Here is a 25,013-nt window from a genome sequence, read left to right as displayed (position 1 = left end):
TACATGTTTAGAATGTCAATGTCATGCTCATTGCAAAATAAATTTATATTTTTCAATAAAAATTATTATCCATTATCTATTGGAGTTCGTAATCACTCACCTGTGATGTCAATCAAGTTCATAACAATGATGATGTCTTAACCTTACTTTTGCAGTGTCTGCGACAATTCATTTGTAATACCGACAAATTTTTCATCAAATGCAACATGAGTGTAAAAGTAAACAAGTGCATTCCCTCAAAAAAAAATAAAAAATTAAACAAGTGCATAAAATACATATGGACTTTCCTTTAAGATCAAACTTTTGATACCTGCAAAAAATTGTCTTGCATGTTGCTAGCACCATAATGACTTTGTAGTAAGTACATGTTTGCATAATAGATCATATATGGTAATTTTTAGCGATATCGTTGTTGTAGTTTTATAATGAAAAACACCCAAAAATCAGATCATATATTGTAATTTTTAGCGATATCGTTGTTGTAGTTTTATAATGAAAAACATCAAAAATATCTCAACAACACTTCCACATTTGTTAAGATAATGCAATACAACAATCATTTATTCCTTATTACATATTTATATCGATTGATCAATAAGATTAGTGTCGTGCAAACAATTTTTTATGTATCGATAGAAGAAAGTTGATAAGATACAATTTTAAAAACTTCTTGACTATTATTTTTAACATATATCACACATTAATGTAATATTTCTATTTTATTTTTATTTTTATGTTAACTTAGTGTTTCTTTTATATGCAAAACAATATTAAATAATTGCATCTCACTCGTTGTGGATTTTATAGAGATTTATCTGTGAATGCAAATTTTTATATATTTGTTATCATGAAATTTTGAACACCCATGACTATTTTTAAAATATAAACATTAATGTAGTATTTCTATTATATATTTTTTAATATTATATGTAAAACATCGTTAAATTTTTGCTTCTCCATCGTTGTACATTTTATGTATTTATTTTGAGAAAGTCTATATGATATATTTTGAAAACTCACGACTATTTTTAAAACATCAATATTAATGTAAATATTTATTCAAAAATAAAAAAAATTAATGTAAATGCTCTTTTAGAAGATGTAGTGTTTGTATTAAATATTTTTTTATACACGAAAATTAACGAGATTAAGAGATTCAAAGAGATATAAATAAAAACTATTTAATTTAATAATCACTTGCAAAAAGAAGATTTAAATGCAAAACGACACCGTTTACATTTCTAAAACGGCGTCATACTTGGTCACTCTATCTTCTTTCTTTCTTTCTTTCTTTCTTTCTTCCTAGTTCAGTGGAAAACTACAAGCTGAAGCACACAGCAGAAATGGCTACAACTGCCTCTGCTTCATTCACCCGCCTCTCCATTCCCCCAAAACAACAATTCCTCATCTTCACCTCCCCATTTCAAACCAAACCCCCCTCATCTCGAACCCGGTTCACATGCTCCGCCGCCGGTGAAACCGGTTTATTCACAAAACTCGGCCGGTTACTAAAAGAAAAAGCAAAAAGCGATGTAGAGAAACTCTTCTCTGGTTTCTCCAAAACTCGTAACAATCTCTCCGTCATTGATGAGCTTCTTCTTTATTGGAATCTCTCTGATACTGATAGAGTTCTTGATGAACTCGAAGAGGTTCCTTTTCGTTCCTCTTATTCAATTCCAAACTATTATTACTATTTTCTTAAATAATTAATTAATGTTGTTTGTTTATTAATTATTACAGGCTTTATTAGTTTCTGATTTTGGACCGAAAATTACTATTAAGATTGTGGAGAATTTAAGGGAGGATATACTTTCTGGGAAGCTTAAATCTGGGAGTGAGATTAAGGTATGTATGTGTGTATGACAATGTAGAATTAATTGAAATTAGTTTTTTTACACAGACGGTGTAAAACTTTGTTCACATGCATGTAACTAAATCATACCAAGTAGTAGATATTTTTAGGGATATTTTATGAACTTATATAGGTAGCATCTTCGAGTGATTTGGTTGGATGCATGTGTAATAAAGTTTTACACTTTTGTGCATACAAATTAAATCCTATTTTATTAAAGATTTTAATTTCCATGCATGTAAGAAATTTCACATGGTTTCTACTTTCTATTAAAAAAAGAAGAATTTTACACTGTCAGTGCATTGCGACCAGTCATGTGTGTGGTGAACTTAGAAATACTTACAATAAAAGTCAAATGTTTCAAATGATATGACCGTTATGATTGATTGTAATATGTTAACAAGTGTCGCATACTTTTTTTTTGGATTTAATTGAATTGTGCGGACAATGTAATTTTTTTTTAAACCGTTATCAATTACAATTGCTGAATCGTAGAAAGTATTTAACTTTAATCACATCCATTATAAAAGTCATAATAATAACGACAGTAACACTGTCGTGATTGAGTTTGAACACACCAGAAGAATGTGGTTGCATTGTATAGGAATGTGATTTGTGGCTTTATACTGAGATGAGAGGGACTTTACTAACTCATCAACCAAGAAATCAACAACTTTGTAATGAGCATTAGGAAGAATACTGCTTACTGTTTTTTTGAACCGAGAAGGCTTTGGTGTTGAAGATACAATCATTTCGGAAAGATCTCACAACCTATCCAGAGCAATACCAAACAAAAGAGGCCAATCAAACAAACCAATTTTATGAGATGCTGTCAAATTATTGAATAGCTATTCCTGTAAATGCTTTTGGAAACATTTGGCACCCATTCTCCCATTTAGCTTGATGGCTCCATAAATCAAAAGCCAAGCTACAATTTTTGAAAGTATGGATAATAGTTTCAGCATAAGTATTGCATATACTGCAAGCATCACTAACTGCTAGGACACAGCGAGCTCGCTGTGAAATAGTCATTAGAGCATCGTGTGCCACCTTATGTATAAGACAACAACAGATCCTTTCAAGACCCTTCCACTTCGAAATGACAGTGAATAAACTATTAGGTAGCATATCAGCAGAACTCAAAAACAGAGTGATAAGCTGAAGCATCCGAGAAAAGTGGTTAGGGATTCCACCTTGAGTTTTTGTGTATGAAGAAAATTTGATAGAGAGGAGAAAACTTACCTTGTGTGCCAACATATGTTCCCTGATTGAGATTAGTCACCTTCATACCTATAATATGATTACCAATAAAAATATTGGTTAAGCAACACTAAATACCTTTGAAAGTAATCCTTTTATTTAAATAATAAATACTAGTGGCCGTGAATCCGAGTATGAACATGGATACCGAAAAATGTTTTGGCCGAGAAACAACTCCTTAGAAGACACGTGTTGATTGAATCACTGCCTTATTATATTATTTTACTAAGTATATAAATTTATTTTTGTTTAAAGAAACAAATATCAAACTATTTTGTTTTAGCCAAGGAGTTTGGATTAGTAGTCATCAAGCTGATCCACAACATGAGAATGTTAGAAAGATGCTCTTACGTGAAAGGTCCCTGGTTCGATCTCCGTCAATACAATCCTTAGTGGTGAGGCTAAATTGGTAGAAGCCCCCACAGTACTACCATCAAAGGAGGGGACTGAAGAAAGACAAAAGAAACTTTTTCTGTGTTCTTAATGTATTAATTTTATTTTATAATTTATTTTATTTTTGAAACCAACATATATATATTTTTTTTTAATTTGTTGCCAGCCTGCATTTTATAAATATTTGACTATATATGATATTTATTTACGGTTTTAAGTCTTGGTATGGAACTAATTAATATAATCTTCTGTCCCTTGCATTTATCAAATAGGAATTTCAATTTTTATGATATGAATGGTTTTAGGAAGCACTGAAGAAGAATGTTTTGGCTTTGTTAAGCAACAAGGGGAGTAAAACTGAACTTCAACTTGGATATAGGTGTGAGCATTTAACTGCTGATTTTTGTTTTGTTTTGCTGCAAGTCACTGAATTTTATTGTGTTCATTTTTGTGCTTTATATTGGATTAAATTTCATTTACAGGAAACCAGCCGTAATAATGATAGTTGGTGTTAATGGTGGTGGGAAGACAACATCTTTGGGTAAGTAAAATACTAAATTGTTGATTCTATTATTTATGGAGCAAGGAAACAGAAAAATGAGACAATTTGCAGTGTTTCCCTCCTTATGTACCTGGAAAGATGTTCTTTAAGTTAATGAACAAACCAAAATGTTTAAAGGTGTTACATGTCTTTAAAGTTAATAGATAATTGTCAAATGATGCCTGTCCTTCCAAGCAATTAACAATATAGAAATCCAAAACCAAACCGATTTGATAAGCTTTTCCTTGCAGGAAAGCTGGCTTATAGATTGAAGAATGGAGGTGCTAAGGTTAGATTATACTGTGAGTTTTTCTTTGGTTTTTTATTTTGATCTACACCAAAAAGTTCGATGGTGATATCAGAGAATTAAACGACACTTCAATTGTTCTGGAAATCTAGATTGTTAAACTAGCTGGATTTCCTTCTCAGCTTTCTAAAGGCTGCTGTAAATAATGTATATTATGTAATTGAGGAATAATTGCAATCTGACCATTAATCGTGCCTGTTAGGTATAAAGTAATCTATTTAGGCATATTAGCGTCTATATTTGCAATAATATTCAGAAAATTATTTCCCATTTCTACCTGGAGCAGTGAGAAACTTTTGGCTTTAGTTTAGGGTTCAACCAACTGTTGTTTTAACAGTGTTTCTGACTCTACTTGCTGAAAGATGAGCATTCCTTGCCTCATTATTGGATATCTTTTATGACTCTACTTGTAGAGGATATTTTTGTCTCATTTGGAATAGCTATTTCTTGTATAAATTTAGGAGTAAAAAATATCTTTAGATCCTTGAAAGCTGCACTATATTCAAATGAGAAAAGAGGGTCAGATAGGAGAGAATCCAATCAAAATGGGAGAGGAAGAGTAACAAAAATTAGGAGAAACAATATAAAAAGACAAACAATAAATGGTTTTACAGGAAAATTGGTTTTTGACAGAGGCTAATTTGCATTAATTAAGCCACGTAGCCTACCACGTTTGCTGGGATAACATAACACTTTTTGTTGCTGCACTTCCAAATCTCTGTTGCATCTTTGAAGGTTTTAGTTTACCTTCATTAGTCTAGCCCTTCCGCATAGCTCGAATTTTCAAACTGTTTAAAATGAGATTAGGATCCATGCATTTATTGTATACCATAGACTTGTATCATATCTTGTAAACAGGGATGGCATACCTTGTAATTATCATATTTTATTGTTTTTAAGCTTATGTAGAGAGTCTCCTTTGTGTAGTTCAAAACACACGGTTTCACCACATGTCTCATTTTCTCGGCAACTTATGTCTCATTTTCTCTCCCTCAACACAAACATTTAAAATTGACCCCAGTGTATATGTTTTATACTGTATGAAGTAGTATGATACTTTATTCCTCAAGATTCTTTCTTATATCCAATTGAGGTGATTTTTAGTATCTAAGATCATATCACATTGTCTTGGATCACTTATTTATGTGTCACATGTTAGAACAAAATATTTCATGCTCATTTTTTGTTCTTCTCAAAATTCTACCAGATATTGTTGGCAGCTGGTGATACATTCAGAGCAGCCGCTAGTGATCAGCTAGAAATATGGGCTGAAAGGACTGGGTGTGAGATTGTTGTGGCTGAATCTGAGAAATCCAAAGCATCAGCAGGTACAAATAGAATTAGATTTTACTCCTAGCCTGCCGTTTATCATTTTATAAGTTTTACAGTGTTTGTTTATTTTGTAATTATCCTTTATTATTATATTATTATATATGGTTTGGATTCTAAATTTTGTAACTTCTGTATTACCTGCAGTGCTTTCGCAAGCTGTAAAAAGAGGAAAAGAGCTAGGTTATGATATTGTATTATGTGATACATCTGGACGTAAGTACTAAAATTTTACGGCTAGTTGTTTTGAACTTTAATACTTGGCAGGTTGTATATTAGTATTGGTGTTCATGTTATATTCTCAGGTTTACACACCAATTACAGGCTAATGGAAGAGTTAATTTCTTGTAAAAAGGCTGTTGCTAAAGTAGTTGCTGGTGCACCCAATGTAAGCGCTTTTGATCCTTTTTCCTCTCAACTTAGTCATCTTTCTGCTAGTAAATCATTGAGAGTTGCTGACCTTTACATCATAATTTTCTTGTTTTTGAATCCACTGCCTCTTTAAAGACTTTTTTTGTTTTTCAAGTTACTTCCTAAGTTATATTGTTATCTTCTCTTTGGTTTTCTTTCCTCTCAACTTAGTCATCTTTCTGCTAGTAAATCATTGAGAGTTGCTGACCTTTACATCATAATTTTCTTGTTTTTGAATCCACTGCCTCTTTAAAGACTTTTTTTTGTTTTTCAAGTTACTTCCTAAGTTATATTGTTATCTTCTCTTTGGTTTTCTGGAAATTTTTTGAGTAGTAAGGTTTTTGACATTTATGTGGAACTTGATGAACAATTATTTTGTGATGGGGTCTATCATCTTTGTGTTTAAACTCAATACATCAGTATTTTGCTTTTGTCCATTTATACTAGTACACCTTCAGAATTGGGAACTTATATCTTAACTCCATGTAGGTTTTCATGTCTTGTGAATTTTACAGCAATGGTGTTTTACAGTATCAAAATTTTGCAACACAATCTTTTTTAATGAGGATTAGAACTAGCTGAAATTCTAAAGTGCTTTAGAAATTACAGTGTTTTCTGATGATGGGTAATAGTTTCTTTTGATGTAATCCACGTGACCTGAAGGGATAGCATTGCTTGCTTTCCATTTATATATTAATCAATGCATGCATTCCCTACATGTAGTGTATGAGGAGATTTATGTTAGATTTTTAGTCTTATATCTTTTCTTTAAAATATATGAATTTATCATCTCTTTGAACTGAATTACATAGGTGTCATTTGTTTCATTCACCTTGGACATCTTGGTTCTTGACACGGCTAGAGCTGTTGCAGCGAAGTTTATTATGGTTATGAGATTATCATCCATGGATCATATTTGTGTCTTTCCCTAGCATCTTTTTTGTATCTTTTAGTATAATTTCATATTTGATAGGAAGTACATTAATTTGTTTTTTGTCCACATTCCGTAAGTAGGCTTGTTGATGTATTTGTTTTAAGAGTTTGTGATGGAAAAATATCTTCCCTGAGCATCTTTTTTATCTCTCTCTCTCACGCTCACAGACAGTAAGATCTAAAATTGTATGAATTAACGGTGTTACAATGCTTGCAGGAGATCTTACTGGTTCTGGATGGAACTACTGGTTTGAATATGTTGCCACAAGCCAGAGAATTCAATGAAGTAAATTCTAGTTCTCATTCTTTAATTCTGTGTTTATCTTCTTCCTGTTGGGAAATTTGTTATTTTACATATTTGAATTTGAAACTCTGTTATCACCATATGAAAATACCATTTGGCATTCACTTTTCTTCTTTGGGATGAGTGTTGGAATTTTGAAGCTAAAGATCTAAATTTCGATATAATAGAAATGAGAACGGCTATTAAAAACAATTCTACACCGCCTTAATTGTTTTTCTATTTTTGGGCATAATATTATTTCAGTAGAGGAGTGCTAGGAACACTCTCTTTTCAAAACTCTCTCTACTCTTTTATCGGGCAAAATCCATATTGGATCCCACCACTTTATGTGGGACCCATTTCCAACGTGTATGACCCACATTGATTTCACCCAATAAAAGAGTGAGTGTTATAGAGAATGTTGAAAAGAGTGTGTTGCTAGCTCTTCTCTATTTCAATATTTGGTATTATGGTTTCCTTGCAGTTTCATATTAGCTTTCTGTAAGCTGTTAATGAAGTTTCTTTTTTGTCTTGGGACAGGTTGTGGGTGTAACTGGTTTAATTTTGACCAAGCTGGATGGTTCTGCAAGAGGTGGCTGTGTGGTATTATTATCTTCGTTATTTACCTCAATAATCTCTTAATTTTTTTTTTAGGCTCAAATAGATTTTTCTTAATTCAAATTATTTTTATTTCTATCAAGGGTAAGGAATAAGATGCTAATTACTGTTGGCAGGTCAGTGTGGTTGATGAGCTGGGAATCCCTGTAAAATTTGTTGGTGTTGGTGAAGGTGTTGAAGACCTTCAACCCTTCGATGCAGAGGCCTTTGTCAATGCCATTTTTCTGTAAACCATAAATAGGCTTTGGTATGTACATCATGACTTATTCTTTTCATTCCTTTCACATTGAAGTCTGAGTTCTTTAAAAAAAACCAGTCATACGATCTTTCCTATCACCCTTCACTATTCAATATATGATTACGGATTAAAAGATATAACCATACTCTTTCGGAATTTACACCCCAATCATACTTAACTCTAGGGGATCTTGCTATTTGACAACTTATCTGGACCTTTTATTTATTGTGTTGTATTGCTAGGCATGTGTGTTCTATTTGGTATTATGCATAATCAAATTTTAAATTTAGAACCTTTCCACTTTTGACTTGGATGTGAGCTAAGTTTAGAGTGAGGGCTATGTCTTTGGTTCAATTTCTGTATAAAAGAAGAGTAAATTACAATCCCTTCTCTCAATGAAGTTTAAATTTACGCTGGCGTCCCTTTTTTTATTTTAAAGCATACACACTCATCCTTTAAGAAAGGAATATTGTTATACTTCTAAGTTCATTTTAATATAAACAGTTGATTGAATCACATTTTAGTCATTGAAATTGTAAGGGATTGGTTAGTTAGTCATCCAAATTTACGAAATAGCAATTTAGTCCCAATGTCAGTCAATTTGGTCTTCTTTTCAAATTTAGCACAACAATTTTACTGGTTTTATGTTTGACTTGATATAACAAGAGACTATTCAATTCAATATGCAAGTCTTTGATAGGTTTTGATGAATGTTTACTAAAGAGACATTTTGGTGAAAGAACTAAATTGATTGACATTCTTTTAATTTAAGGTTTTAGTTGTTATTTTGTATATTTGAGGGACTAAATTGATTGACAGTTACAATTTCAAGGACCAAAATGATTATTTACTCAAATAATTTGTTATGGACATTCTTTATCTATTTGTGATTCTTAAGATCATTAGTATAGTCTTGAATGCATACTGTCTATTATGGGACATATGAAAGTGAACAGCAAATTTAGGCGAGGTGTCAAAGCTGAAATTGTGCGTTTAAAACTTTTATTTACCTTTGAAGTTCTTAAACTTAGTAATAAAGTATTTAGATTGGTTATCAATTACATTAAAAATGTCCTAGAGAGAGGTAAAGTTTTGTTAGGAGTTGTTCATGGTTATTTACCCTTGCTAAAAGTTTTGTTTATATTAAAAAAGTGTAATATCTCTCTCTCTTGAAGTATAGTTTAAAATAAGAGGGCAAAACTCATTGGAAGAATGTCCATCCTCTTAAATTGATCTCTGTGTTTTGAGAGATTAATCCCTGTCTCCTAACACCAAAATAATGAGGAAAGTGCAATGTAATTTAAGCTTTTCCCAGATAAAGAAAGTGTAGTTTACTCTAAAATCTAAAACAAAAAATGGATAATCACATTTTTGGGTAACCAGAAGTATCTTAACCTTGATTTTTCCTTCGTTGTACATTGGCTATATGAATCTACTCTTACTATTATTTGGTTTACCAGGCTAGGCTACGATTCAGAATCACATATTTACACGAATATGCAGAGCAACACTAGGTCACAGGACAGACAACATTTTATCATTTAATCCATTCTTGAGAGGCCAAGCTTCGCAAAAGGTGAAAATGATTTTGGGGGAGCGAAGCTATTCTTGCTTTGAAGGCAGCTCAGCTGGCATAACCCCTTTGCATGCTTTGTGGTTGGCAGTTTGGACAATTCGACAATGATGGGGTTTATTTCCACTCTTGGCATCGAACTTGAAGATTTTGTTGTGGTGTGCATGTAAATGAATGATACTACAGGAACATGAAGAGTGAACATATGGTCCATTATTTGTCAATAACTGATTATGTGATTTTTTTCTTCCTTTCTTCAACTTCTCAATGAGGTGTCTTATTTCATTGTTTTTGACTTTTTGTCATCTCGGGACAATTTTCGAACAAGGCATATTACTCACAAAGAATGTCTGATGATATAATTACAGTATATACTGACAAGGGCAGTGCTCTATCTCACGAGAGTATTGCTCACGAAGGTTTCACGAATCTTAGGTGGACCTATAAAAGCCCTTTCCTGACCGAAAAATACGACGATTAGTGGTTGTATATTTAGAAAGACTTTTAATTATAAGGTTCGTGAAATTGTTGTGGTCGTTTCCTTTCTGATGTTAAGCACTATCCTACTACTAATATAAGTGCTATTTGCAAACAGATAGGTAGATAAACAGTCTGAAACTTTACGAGTAAAAAAATAAAATAAATTAACACTCACTTTTCAATTATAGGAGTTACGCTAAGGAAAATAAGCAATTGAATCTCAATATCTAATAGAACTTTTCTATTTGTTGTGTAACACGTTGCAAAAATTCATACGAATTCATATCGGGAAATTTGAGCTTCAATTAGCACGACATCAAAACAACCTTTTCTTCCATCAAAAGATTGAAGGCAATAGAAATCTTAGGGCATGTCTAAACTGGGTAATCGAATTGAGAATACATTTTCTCAATAGCATTGCGAAGATTGATGTCATGATCTATCACTCTTACAAGTCACACATTAGATAAAAGATGGTTTGAACATGCATATGCGTTTAAAAGTGGGACAATCTTCATCTCACATGCTGGTTTTTGGTGTTGTATTAGGCTCAACCACGATTTTACATATAAAAAAAATGCTACTATGACTTGTGCATAACTATGTTGGGACACCAATTATGCATTATCATTATTGTTAAAATATTTTCCCTTTCTATCTTCAAAGGTTGAAAACTTAATAAAAATAAATTTCAATAATTTGCTAGTTTTTTTTTTGTTACCCCCTCTATTAAGTGTGTTAAAAGGACAAAAAACAATACATTAATCTATTCAAGAGACATTTAATAATGAATTAATTTTAGGATGTATTCTTAAAACCTCTTTCACCACTAAAAATATTTGATCAAGTCATATTGTATTTGTTTCATGCAAAGAGATAAAAAAATATGGCTAAAATTTTCAATTTTGTGACTGTTATGATTTTATTTTGTACCCTATTTCTTGTTGCAAAGAACGTTGACGGTAAACTATCTTTTTTTATCCTTTTCAAATTTCTTTCTTTTATTTGTATTTGGTAACATTATTTTATTTTTACTTTTTTTAGGTAATTTATTTTTACTTTTTTGTTACAGCTCAAGTTAAATGTAAAACTGTTAAAGATTGTCCAATAAGACGGAATCGCAAGTATTATTGCCTTTTTGGTGAATGTAAATATGATGTCATATAGAAACCTATTGTACGAGTATAAGACCCAAGAGAGTAAACTTACAAGCAGGGAAGAATGAGTTCTTGCACTCGAAAAAAAAAATATATGCAATATATATTGTGCCAAATATTTCATAGTTCTTATTTATTTATATTGGTGCTGGCTCCCGATAATTGTATTTTCTTTTTTATTTCATTTCGTAATTTCATAGACCTTATAATTATGGTTTTGTACTCCAAGATGTTGATGATGAAATGGAATAAAGCAACAAGTAAGATGATAATTAGATTGTGTTCTTTTCTCTAAATTTTAGACGTATCGTGATAGACTATGATTTAAGCTTATCACATCTTCTCTCTAACTTTGTCACATATCATAATATTTTAATAGTTAATTTGAAAAAAATATTTACTTCAAAGTCTAACTTAAATTTTCTGTCATAACTTTTTTGCACTTATGATTTTTCAAACAATTCTATTTATATTTCTCTTAAACAGGGAGTCTATCAATTCATTTCTTTCTTCAAAACAGAAATTATTGATTCTAATGTTGATCAATGGATTGTTTGGTTCTTATATATGTTGGATTTGGGGAAATTTATATGAATTAATACAGATAGTTTTTTTTTTTTTTTTTGAATCGGCAAATATTATGAAACGCCTTCCACACAAGACGTAAGGTATGGACGAAACAAGATACAAATGGTGCCGCATATAGACGGTACACCATAATCACCTAAAAACACCCCTAAAGATAAACCCACCAAAACACATCACCACCTAAAACAAACTCCAAAAAAAAAAAAAAAGCACTGTAAACACGGTATCCACCACCGCCCATCGTCACTACTCACCCACAAAGAACACCCTCAAAATAAAACTCCCAGATCCCAACACCCAATACAAATAGTTTATTTAATTTCTTATAGTCCCTTTAGATTTTTAAATTTTTCTATATGCTTATTTCAAAATTTTGAAAAGTTTTATATTAAACAAACATTAAGAAAAAGTGAGTAAGCATGGTTAAGAAGTACAAGATAAATAACACCGAGATATTCTTGCATGAACTCTTACCTAAATGATTATTCTTACACCCAACTAATAAAAATATGACACATGTTATTAACTTTAAAAAAAATGTGATTTTAATTAAGGAAATGGAAACAATAAATGGTGGTGGGTGGTTTTTGTTGGTTAAAGAAAGTGGAAAAAGGAGAGAGAAATATTAAAAATAATGAGAAAAAAATTATGATATTAATTATTTTTATTATTTTAATGAGATGTTTGATTTTAATTGGTTGGGTGTAAGAATGATATCTTAGGTAAAAGTTCATGTAAGAATTTCTCAATAACACCACCTCTAATAACACACTGCAAAAGCGTTAAGCCACTCCCATCATCACTACCTCTAATAACACCACCATATCCATCCCATATTTTTCTTTCTGTATGTGCAAAACCCACAATATTTCTACTTGTGATAGCCCGATTCTGGGCGTAAATTTTGCATTTACTCATGACCCAACTACATTGCGATATTTCTACTTGATATTTTTATTGAGCATTAGCTTTACGTAGGTTTCATAAATAAGTTTTCTCTGTCCCCCTGAGCTTAGTTCAATTGGCAGGGACATTGCATAATTTATGTAGGGGCTGGGGTTCGAACCCCAGACACCCCACTTCTCCACAATTATTTGTGTGAGTTCTAGTCACTAGGCTACTAGACAAAAAAAAAAAAAAGTTTTCTCTTGAGTCTGTCTTATAGTCACGCAGTTTATACGAATTGATTTTAAAACTAGCTTTTATTTGAATTTTTTAGTTTGTTGTGAAATCAATTTATATACAAAATGATTTTAAGACTTGTACTTATTTGAATTGTTGTTAAAATCAGTTTTGTAGTGAATGATTTTCATGAACCAATTTTGATTTGAAATGCATTTCAAGTCATAATTTTTGAAATGCATTCCAATCTTCTACTTGATTTATGCATGAATGAGTTTTGAAATCATGTTTTGATTATGAATTTCAGGTTAGAGTGAACATAACATGTCGTGTGATTGTAACTTGTTCACATCATAATTGTGTGCCAATGGAGAAAATTACAAACAAAAAAGTTTACTATTTTTTTTCTTCAAATAAGAAACCAGTAACTAACAAGTTATTTAAACATCTTTTAAAAACAATAATTACTGATTGGTTCAATTTAAGAAAGCAAGCTAGTTTTAGAGGTTTTTTCTTTTTTTTTTTTTATTTTTTTTTATTTTTAAATAGACCATGTATGATAGATTAGTGAATTAAAGAAAAAACAAATCCATGAGCTAGGGACATTCATTCTAAATGAATTTTTTTCTGACTCATACATTCAAAATGAAATTGGTTATACTCAACTAGTTGTATATAAATAATAGGTTCAGAAAAAAGTTCAATTGTAAGTGTTTTGTTTGTAATTGTTGAAATTAATTAATACATTTCCAAAGCCATGAAAGGGGAGCTTGAGGTAACCCTGTTGAGGGCCAATGGCCTTGATAACAATGACTTTCTCAGTAAGTAGTAATCAATTTTTAATTAATTTTTTGTTCTTCATATACCTGAGTTATTGTTGTTGACGATTATATCTTCATATCATATCATTAAAAAAAAAAAATGAACAAATAATCAATTGGGTTCATACATTACCACTCTCTCTTCATTAAAAAAGTTAATTCAAATTTTTTTTTTGAAATAAAAAAAGTTAATTCAATTTTATTTTGCAATGAATTGATAATCTTTATTATCATTTTTTTTATGAACAAATGTTAATAATTTGTTTATGGATTATATATACTCGTCTTCGTTTGAATTTGAATCAAGACCTCTAGCCTTTCTTAATCTTTATCTCTAACCAGTTAAGTTAACTAATTCCCTAATATTAATTCTTTCTTGATAATTAAGCAGAAAACGTAGATACTTATGTGATTCTGAAGTATGCTTCGAGTTCGACACATGAAAAAGTAAGTTGTGTAAGCTATGCGTCGACAGGTACATTTTTCTCCCTAATCTTTACATTTTTATTAATTTGTTGTTGATAATTATAATCTAATTTTCTCTTTAATTATCTTTGTACCTTATTGAATGATTATTGTCAAATAGCAGCTTCTCGATCTTACCCATCTTGGAATCAGATCTTTTATTTCGATGTCATTACTCATGATGCTAGTGTACTTAGTATGAAATTATATGACAATGCTACACACAAATTTATTGGCATCGCAAAGTAAGTTTACTTTTCATTTAGTTTAACCTGCATATATGATATACCTTATCCGTTACAAAATAAATGTCACTTTAAAATATTAATAAAATATTAATTATTATTTTCATTAATATATATATATATATATATATATATATATTTATTTATTGTATTACAACAAATCTAACAATTTCATTAACTACAATTAATAAATTTTTTAATCCATCAAAATAATATATATTTTACGTTACAATTAATAAATATATTTTAGTAAAAAAACTTATTCTATCATCAAAATCAACACAACTAAGAGCATCCACAATGAGAATGTTTCACCTATTTAATAACAAACTAAATATATATCCTCATTGTGTAGCAATAATTTTTTATGATTATAGAGAATAGTGGCTATGAAACAACAATTTTTGTTTAAAAATAAATTAATTTAATCGAAATGAAATGATATATAGTTAGTGAATAGTGTGACCCATCTATTAAAGACAATGAGTTTCTTTCAGTAAAACAAAAAACAATGAGGTGTTGTGTTGAAAGAATGTGATGTTTATTTGGCATTGACATAAAATTATAAAATAACTTACGTGTATATCTAAGTGAAACTCACTCAGATATCCAAATAGATGACCTTTATTGTGAATGCTCTAATTATTTTCTTAAAAATCACGACAAATGAAATAATACGTACATTTATAATGTTACAAAGGGAGTAATTTTATTTATGTCTATTGATCAACTAATTAAAATACATTAATTCTCCTATCCAATGCAGCATTTCTTTAGAGGCAGTGTTCTTTATGGATAGCGTTCTAGAAACGGATTATCAAATATTTACCGACTTTGGGGTATATGTTGGAGATATATATGTGGCTCTCACTTTCATTCGTGAGGAGGTAAATACATAAAACTTTCAAGAGTAATAAGAATAATTTATTCATTTATAATTTTCCTTTAATTTCTAGAAAATAATCTAATATAACATTTATTAATTATTATGACATTTTCATGCCTAAGACTCTTGATTTAACATATGTTTCTTAATATTTGGTTCTTTGTTCCAATTTTGAAAATAACATCTTAATGCTCAGGAGGATTAAGAAGGTGCAAGAGAGCTATGGTGGATGGACTTCGTGATTACAAGGGAATTATAGTTAGTACAAGGATGAAATCTTTAATAGATCATGAACTTCATGAAGCACATGTCTTTAATTATTTTTTATTTATATTATAGATTTATACGTGTGTGCCTGTGCACAAACGTTTATATGTAAATAATTAATGGATTAGATTTCTAATAAATTTTATTTTGGAAATTTATTAAGCATACTATTTGCTTGAATAAAGAAGAAGGAGGACTGGATTAGGAGGATAAGGGAGTTTAATTAATTTGACATTATTGGTGAAATGGTTTTGGAGGTTGTACGTGGATAGGGGTAGTGTATGGTATATGTTTTAGTCGTGCGTTATGGTGAGGAGGGGGTGGGTTTGTGATGGTGGAAGACTAGGTTCGGTTTGGTAGAAAGATTTGATGAAATTAAGTGCAGGGATGGAGATGAGAGTGAGCAGTTGGTTCGACGATAATTTGAGTAGAATGGTAGGCAATGGATCGTCTACATTATTTTTTGGGGCTTTTTCTTCCTGTCTGCCCCATTTGTGAAATTTTAATACCAATATGCCCTACTTGAAAAAAAAAAAACACCAAAATGCCATAGTTACGATCAAGTAGTACGATTATGCCATTTCATTTGGCAGACTTGTGGCCATGAGTATGCCATATCAAATGGCGGACTCGTGAAGCATTTTTTATTCTTTTTTTTCATTTTTTTTGTTGTTTTATATTATTTATTTATTTTATTAATTTTAATTAACATAAAAACATAAATTAAAAAGGGCACCCCTAATATGATCCCTTTTTTTTAAGGTCCATATGTGGTCCTCTTGATAAGACTTGTTATAGCAGGTAGATGTAGTATCATAAAGTTAATCTTCCCTCAAGGGGGTGACCAAACCCTTCTTCATCTTCTTGAAAATCACAACCAAGATTCTACGGTGTGAGCTAATTAAGATTATGGGGTTATATATTGTCTTTAATCCGTGTCTTGGTTCTCCTAATTAAAGTAAAGTCACAGAAAGTCCAAAATGAGAGTGAAATTTGATGTTTATGAATCTGCAATTCTAGATTCATATTTTGTTTTTATTTTATCTTCTTATAAAGAAAACATAACACGGTTCGTCAATAACAAAAATCATGCGATTTTGACTTCCATGAACAATAACTTTCATTTTGCATTCTTGAATTCTTCACTGCACAGTCAGAGCAAAAAGCTTCACAAGATCTGACTGTAAACATAGATTTGGGTCCTCGATATCCTAATAAGGGTTGCAATTGAAGAGGATATGGTCGGGGGTGGTTCTCTGGTGGGTTACACATGTGAAACATAGGATAATTAGAGTTTATATGAGTAGTTTTATGTGATGAGAGGTTGTAACTTATGTGATGGTGTCAAGATGTAAACTTTCACTACTCAAAAGCTCAGCTCAATTTTCAAAGATGATGAAATTGCCTATTTAAATTAAAGAGCCATAATGAAATTTAAGAGTTTTCCCTCTCCTTCACATTCATTCTGTCCATGCTCCCTGACTCCATCGTCCTTAGCATCTCGGCCAACTCTATTGCAAATTTGCAATCTTCACCCACACAAAAAAGATGGTGCATTTTTATGGAGAACTTTTTGTTTTGAAGAACAATGGGGAACCTACTATAACGGGTCATATTAGGAGGTCCACAGTTGGACCTTAATAAAAAGGGACCATATTAGGGGCATCCAATTAAAAATATGGAAAAAAAGTCTAATAAAATGCTTAGTAAAATATTACAACAATAATATTATATTAATTAACATTAAAACATAACATAAAATGCATAAAAATATAAAAATTAAAAATTATTATGACAAATAAAAAACTACAAATGTCCGCCAGTGCCACATCCCCTACGTCTAATGTTACGAATAGGATATTTTGGTTCTTCCGGTTGTATGTTGTCGATAGATGATAGCATAGAAGAACTGCCTCCTTGAAGCATTCCATTAAATGACTGAAAAAAATCCTCTTTCAACTTCAATACCGTCTTGACGCCATACTTCACGTAGAAAATCGTGATCGGCTGTGCCCCATGTAGCGTTTAATGATGGACTGGAAAAATTAAAATTATGCGTCCGTGTGAAGTTATTATTTGGTTGGGTTTATTGTGTAAACCGAAGGTCAAAATGTTCTTGGGGTGTTCGGTTTGCATAGAAGGTTTGTGGGGTTTGGTTTGGGTAGAAGCTTTGGGGTGTTTGGTTTGTGATGAATTGGTTTTGTGGAGTTTGGTATGTGTAGAAATTTTGAGGGGTTTGATTTGCATTGAATTGATTTTGGGAGGTTTGACCTATGTAGATGTTTTGAGGAGTATGGTTTGGATAGAATTGATGATGTGAGTTTTGGCTTGTGTAAAGGTTTTGAGGGGTTTGATTTGGGTAGAATTGGTTTTGGGGGTTTTGGTTTGGGTAGAAGTTTTGGGGGGTTTGGTTTGTGCATGTGCCATAGTTTGGTTGGGTATATGGAGGGTTATCATAAAATGTTACTATGTCCATATTTGAAAGTTGTTGTGTTGTGGCGGACATATTTGGGACTTTAAAATTTTCTGGTGTATCATTTGGTGATTCAGGTTGATGTGAACGTGGGTCCCTTAAATGTATGTTGCTGGAAAGATATTTTGTATACGATTTAAACCAAAGTCTATACTCCCTCGTTGGTTTAACTTCATCTGCATAACGCTCGCCATGCAACACATAGTCATGAAAAAATTATCCTCTTACTAGACAAAACTAGTTATTTTTGTGTAATTGGTATTTTACATTGTGCTATCTTTTAATGTAATGTAATAAATATAATTGCTGTTATATTTTATTATGAAGTTTATTAGTCTATTTTCAAAATATTTTTAATTTAAGTTTTTAGGTTTTAATAATTAAAATTGAAAAAAAATTTCTACAAAACCACAACAAAAAAAAGAAAAAAAATGAAAAACAAAAAGAAAAAAAGCCTTCACGAGTCCGCCATTTCAATTGGCAAACTCGTTGCCACATCACCTTCAAGTGCGCCATTTGATTTGGCATACTCATGCTTCAAAAATTCAACTAAGACATATTGGTATTTAATTTCGAAAGTAGGGCAGATTGGTAATAAAAACTCACATGTAGGTCAGACACGTGAAAAAGCCTTATTTTGGTGCGATCCATGGCTGGAGGGGGTGCCCTTATGTGACATATTTAGGCATATTTTATTATCTAGCCGGGAATAAGTTATCATCTGTTGCTGAGATGAGCACTCGAGGTTGGGGTGTGGAGAGGGAGACATGGAAATGGAGATGACGATTGTTGGCTTGGGTGGAAGATCATATGAGGGAGGGCGTAAGCTGTTACTTCTATTATTTTGCATGATGTGTAGACGACACGGTCGGTGGAGTAGAATTTCAACCAAAGACAATTTGCTCACATGAGGTATTATTAATGTTCATGATCAATTGTGTGTGAGTGGTTGCGTTACCGTTGAAAATTTGGATTTTCTATTTCAGGGATATGATCTTTTTGGCAAAATTTGGTTGTTAGTAACGTGTTGGTTAGATATACAATCAGTTAATCAAGCATTGCTCTTTGATAACCTTCTCCAATTTGGTCGGTTGGATGATTTTTTTACAAGTATTGGATCGTTATGATATCTGATACGGTTATCATATGTTTGTGTTGTATAGAAAGAACAAAATAAAATATTTTTTAGTATAAGGAGGAACATTTGTATCATATGGTCAATTCGACAAAGTTAAGCTTTTGTCTTTTGGTGGTTGAAAGCGAAATATGAAAATTTTGTTTTCGATTTCCATTTTGGTGACTTTAATTCCCTCTCTATTTTGGGAGTAGTCACTTAGCTCGTTGGCTTTGTTGTTTTGATTTAGTTTTTTGATCAATTTGGCTTAACTTCCTCCTGTGTTTGTTATATGCGTCTAATATTCTTTGCTAATTGAATTTGAAAATGAATTAAAATCTCTTTTACTTTGATTTATGATTAAGCACCTCTCTGAATCTACGATTCATCCTTAAATTCTTGCATCCTAAAAAACAGTTATGTAGAAGCTACTATTCTCAGCATCTAGTGAACACATAGTGGTCACTTGCCTCCCAAACATGCGTTGTAAAAACAAATGAAACCTTTCCTTAACATTATAGGATATTTAAGAGGACTAATTGAAAATCAAAATAGTATTGGTAAGGTTATACTATATTTTGGAATTTGGACAAGACCCAATAAAATATTATTGTAAGGTATACTATATTGCTCAAAGCTTTTAAGGATCAAGGGTCAATGTGGATAAACAACTTAATTTAGTACTTATAGCATAAACGTTTATCACATAAGTGCTTATGCATCTAAAAAGACTGTTGTTTCCATCTTATTACGTTAGGAAAATGCTCAATGTCGCGAGAAATAATACCATGAAAGCATCAAGAACTCAGTGGTAAGGCAATTTGCATGTTTCATTTGGATTTTCCTATGACACTTGTTGATTGTCGTTTATCTCTCTTGCTTTATCTCTGTTTTCTTCTACCACAACACAACCGCTTCACCTTTTATAATAGTTCCAGCACATTATAGTTGAGAAGCGATTAATTTGTGACAAAAGATGATTCAATTCTGCATCCAGCTTTGTGTGTGTTTTCACATCTCTGTGCAATTTTTTATGCATGATTTAGCCACAAGTATGGAAATGTATTGAGAAGTGGAAAGTATATCTCAACATCTAAGAGTAACACTACAACTACAAGGTTCAACAATCATCAAGGGCCTCAATTCGAATCATGATGGAAATGAAGAATTTAGTGCACTGCGTTTTCTTTTTAGGCCACCAAGAGTTGTGATCCTGTAAAAAATTCAATTGCTCCGTTTGCAAAATTCAATTGCTCCGTTTGCTCAAGGATTTAGTGCACTGTATTGAGAGTTGTGATCTTTCGTGAAATATTCGCGTGAAATGCCATCACGATATAAAGCATCGCTGATTACGTTATTCCTTCTGTTCCACATACTAGCAAAATGAACCTCTTAAAATGCCAATAGAAACATAAAAAATTGATGTAGGAAAGAACAATGTAGGACAATTAAATAACTAAAAATCAATGGGAAAACGAAACATACAGTTTGAAACAAGTAGCCAATGATCATAAAAAAGAGCAAAGAATGCTGGAAATATCTTGTTTTTGACAAGGTCTCCAGAAGCTCAAACAACAGTTATACTAAGGTTGGATCATGTGCATTCAAAGTTTTAGCTTCAACTTGTTTTGGCTTGCCAACTTCTATGGCCAATTAACTTTCAGCTAAACCTGCAAAAATTAATAGGTCAATATATGATGTATCTCTTTATCTAAACATTGTTTTGCTGAAACTAAACAACTTCAATCAAATATTGCACCAGTGGTCAATATTCAAATAAAGACTAATTGAAAACAAGTAAATGTGTCAGCAATATATAGGATTTGAGTTCAGTGCAACCAATTCTCTGCAACAAATTTTAATTCATAAGACTAAAAAGAACCCTAAGAAGCCACTAGTCTTATGTCTATTAGCAATTAATTTTCCAAATCATTTGTTTTATGGTTTCCCAAAGTATTTCGTAAATGACAGTTTTTCTAAGAAATATGCATCCAAACTCTAGTATGTCATCGCAACTTGATTGCAACTTTAACTCCATTAAATAATGAACATTCCATGTGAAAAGGATTTAATTTTTCTATCCATGTCAAATAAACGTGTACGTGTGTTTGAAATTACGGTGAGTTTGGAAGAATCGCGATAGACCATTGGAATTTTGGCCAAGACTACACATTGTAGTTTCAACAAAATTATGGCGCCACCATGATATTTGCTAATCTCACTGGCAATCCAAAGATGCATTGTTAGCTTATCATCGATGAGACAAAAGGAACTAATAAACAAGCATGTATATATGCAAAGCTGTCATGTAAGTTTTTATCCTAGCTTTCAAAGAATGCTTCCTGTAGCAGTATTTTTTACTCATAAACCACTCTGCAAAGTTAAGTAGATAAAATGGCATGTAGATATGTTACATTTCAAAAACAAAAATTATCTTCTCTCTGTTTTTTGGTAGATAGACGAAATGGCAAAGCCATTTTAAACTCACACACAAGTGGAGGTACCGGGGTTCAAACCCCGGTCATGGCATCCGGCCTAACAATTTCGGCATTTTGCTAGTTGAGCTAGGAGTTGTGGATTTCTCTTTGTTGCCTTTATTCATTGAATAAAGTGCCAAGACTTAAAGTTGTAACTGCAGCACTATTTGTAACTGAAGTTTATTAATTCAATTAGTTTTTGTGTAGCTCATCAATTAGTTTTTATTTTTCTGGTTTGAAACAGAAATGGTAAAGGCCAAAGTTAATAAACCTTCCTTTTGCCACAAAATCCATAATCTCTTCAGATTAATTTACCATATCATTAAAAAGAATTTCAAGCAGTGGCACATGCATAAATAAAAACAAATCGTACAAATGCAGCCAATGCAGCCACCCAAGATAATTGATAATACAACATTTACTATAAATATCAAGAAAATGGTGAAGGAGAATATATCAAAACCTCGTTCTTCATGATTTTGTGCCATCTTGTTAAACTACCTCACGATCACCAGGGAGTGAAAGCAGAGACTCTTTATACATGGCCACTTCAGATGCCTTTAGATTCATTTTGAGATACTCTAACCGTTGTCCTTTATTATTATACTTCACCAATCCATTACCACCATCAGTTCCAATAATATCACCACTTTTTGTAGAGCATATAGGGAAAAATCTAGGTTTTTCAATGTCAATAGGAATTACAAGAGTTTTAGTCCAAGATGATTGCAGTTTGTATTCTTTCATCGCCCATATTTCAAGTGCCGGATTATGAAAATTCATATTCCATAGACTGAGAAATTCTCCAAATACCCACAAACCATAATACACAGGACTATGGCCAAAATCATCCGGAAGAGGAATCTCTAACAGTTTCCTTTCCATTAAATCAAAGGCAACAATAACTTCCACCGGTAAACTATGATAATGAGAAGCCAACCAATGAATAGCCCCATTAAAGAATGATCCTGCTTTGCGATAAGTCCTGGCATTCAAATAAGTGATGTGTGGACCTTCAATTTTATTCCACGTATTATCTCTCATCGAGAAAAACTCTAAATATGATGACACAGATGGACAAAAGGACAATAAAACCACCAAGTAATCATCTCTTGACCGGTCATAACCAAAACCATATAGCTGACATCGATGGTATGCATGTAATTTGGAACCATAAGGGGACAAAGGTATTTCTTTGTGAAATCTAGTGGATGGATTCCATACGTAGAGGTTTCTCCAACAGTGCAAAAATATAAACCCTCTGCATGAACCTTTAATTTCATAAAGATGGTAATGTCGGGGAAGTAGAAAAATATGGTCCAGTGAAACAGAATCATGGTTAATGGATGTTTCAAAATCTATAGAGCGAATTCCATCAAGAGGTGGAGTTCTTGAAATTAACACAATTCTTGCGGCGGAAACATCAACATGCGAATTTGCAAAGTGAGGATCAGAGATAAGAGAAAACCATGACTTACAAACGAATTTGAAATGTAAAAGAGACCTCGCTGGCAACCTCAGCAGGATTTGAATGATTAATTCAGAAGGAAGATATAACTTCTCGTTCATCTTCGCCATGTGAGTGTATTTCTCCTCTGTTGCGCGTAACCCTAGGGGATTCCAGGAGATGAAATATATACTGTTTTTTTTTTGGTACAGAAATATGTACCGTTTTTACTAAAGAGGACCGAGGCCCAAGGTAATTTTTTTTTCCTTTCTCTTTTTGGTAAAAAAATAAATATATTTGCAGTTTCCGACAGAAAGAAACAAATCTTTATACCTAGACTTTTCTCCTTCATGCACCAAAGACGAGTGATTCAATTTTCGAACCCAAATCACCCTTAAATAGTTTTTTTCATTCCCTTTTATTTACATGAGTGATTTTTATATTTATTTAGTGTTTTCTTTTGTGATTTCGTCGTATTGGTGCAAAGTTGTTTTATTTGTCATCTTTGTGCGGTTTGTTTGTGTTCCCGGTCTTCTTCAAGTATATGATCGGTTTAGGTTGTCAAACCATCTTTAATCAAGTGTAAATCCAACCAATGACTCTGTCGTCGTCAATATTGCAGATTCGGGGACGTAGTAGTCCAGAGACTTGAATATAGTCACTTTTATTTAGGCTTAATTACACTTTTGGTCCTCGTGTTTTGGCCAACTCGCGAAATTGGTCCTGCCCTTTTAAAACAGGACAAAACTGTCCTTCAGTTATCATTTTTGTTGCACTTTTGGTCCTACCCCCCATTTTTTACTCCAAAAATGCTGATGTGTCACAATTTTAAGTGATGTGGCCAATTGAACACTTATGTGGCAACACATGTGGAAAAACAATTATACATGTCATCATATTAATATTTTATTATTCAAAAAATGTATTTAAATCAAATAAATAATAAAAAACAATTAAAAATATAAAATGTTTGGAATTAAAAAAAAACCTATGATGTAAATGGAAATCCAGAATAATGAATATCACATAACAACACATGGGCAATCATCTTTCCAGCTTTCTCAAGAACAGCTTGAACATTCATGAACAGCTTGAACATTCATGAATAAATTTCCAGCAATCATCTTCAGGAAATTGATTCAGCCTCATTTCTTCTTCCATTATTCTATCATTGATTCAGGAAATGGAGGGTCGTGGTATTGAAACTCTGCTGTCCTATCACTGCTTGACAGGTGATACGGTTATTTTTTCTCACAATTACCACGTCTGTTTTCAATATCGTTTCCTATTTTTTAAAGCTTTATGATGTTGCAGGTCCTTTGCTCAAAAATCATGCTTCATCCTTTGAAAGTGTTGTCAACAAGTATTGTGTGAAGTTTATGACATACATAGTCGAGTAAGATGTTGAAGAGGCGAAGAAGATTTTGTCTGACATGTTTCATTTTTTTGTTTAATGTTGTTATCTATAATGGTTCTAATCGTTTTTGTTGTTGAATCAGGGAGCTGTTATGCTACGTAACATGTTCACGAACGAATTTGGGGACCAAGTTTAACGATTTGTGACTTTGATTGATGCAAAGAGCAATCAGTTCGAGGTGTTGGTGGAAATCCTTGCGTGATTTTTATGGTATCAACTTGAGTGCTTGGATTTCTCTCATATTTGTGGATCAAATGAAGTTCGTGATTAAGTTGAAGGATAAGTTTGGCAAAGTGATTAAGCCTCCCGTATTTGA

At 32.0% G+C, this 25,013-nt stretch overlaps 3 protein-coding genes and 1 long non-coding RNA gene across 4 annotated transcripts; 3 read left to right on the top strand and 1 right to left on the bottom strand.

The window, feature by feature from the left end:
- The first annotated feature begins 1,304 nt into the window (after positions 1-1,304).
- CPFTSY (signal recognition particle receptor protein, chloroplast (FTSY)) lies at positions 1,305-9,998 on the top strand. The gene is made up of 12 exons (XM_085731878.1): positions 1,305-1,649; positions 1,741-1,845; positions 3,811-3,884; positions 3,988-4,046; positions 4,298-4,335; positions 5,561-5,681; positions 5,830-5,898; positions 5,988-6,070; positions 7,244-7,312; positions 7,850-7,912; positions 8,044-8,174; positions 9,626-9,998. Exons 1-11 carry the CDS (start codon positions 1,344-1,346, stop codon positions 8,155-8,157), a joined length of 1,101 nt encoding a protein of 366 aa, XP_085588004.1. The 5' UTR covers positions 1,305-1,343; the 3' UTR covers positions 8,158-8,174; positions 9,626-9,998.
- A 1,046-nt stretch (positions 9,999-11,044) lies between these two features.
- On the top strand, positions 11,045-11,650 carry LOC146897911 (uncharacterized). The gene is made up of 2 exons (XR_015021275.1): positions 11,045-11,180; positions 11,291-11,650. It is a non-coding gene; the product is annotated as an uncharacterized LOC146897911 (long non-coding RNA).
- A 2,008-nt stretch (positions 11,651-13,658) lies between these two features.
- On the top strand, positions 13,659-16,048 carry LOC146897910 (elicitor-responsive protein 3-like). Its single transcript, XM_085731877.1, has 5 exons — positions 13,659-13,906; positions 14,298-14,381; positions 14,496-14,616; positions 15,383-15,503; positions 15,699-16,048. Exons 1-5 carry the CDS (start codon positions 13,843-13,845, stop codon positions 15,705-15,707), a joined length of 399 nt encoding a protein of 132 aa, XP_085588003.1. The 5' UTR covers positions 13,659-13,842; the 3' UTR covers positions 15,708-16,048.
- A 4,657-nt stretch (positions 16,049-20,705) lies between these two features.
- Positions 20,706-23,591, bottom strand: LOC146897909 (F-box/kelch-repeat protein At3g06240-like). The gene is made up of 2 exons (XM_085734870.1): positions 22,297-23,591; positions 20,706-21,026 (listed from the first exon to the last, which is right to left on the bottom strand). The coding sequence occupies exon 1, from the start codon at positions 23,409-23,411 to the stop codon at positions 22,326-22,328; it is 1,086 nt and encodes a 361-aa protein (XP_085590996.1). The 5' UTR covers positions 23,412-23,591; the 3' UTR covers positions 20,706-21,026; positions 22,297-22,325.
- Between the last annotated feature and the right edge of the window lie 1,422 nt (positions 23,592-25,013).

Source organism: Medicago sativa, chromosome 8, assembly GCF_051527215.1.
Source record: "Medicago sativa cultivar Bolivia chromosome 8, Bolivia_mono, whole genome shotgun sequence".
In the NCBI taxonomy this organism is placed as follows: Eukaryota; Viridiplantae; Streptophyta; class Magnoliopsida; order Fabales; family Fabaceae; genus Medicago; species Medicago sativa.
Note: the sequence above shows the minus strand (reverse complement) of the source record. Positions and strands in the feature narration are given on the sequence as shown.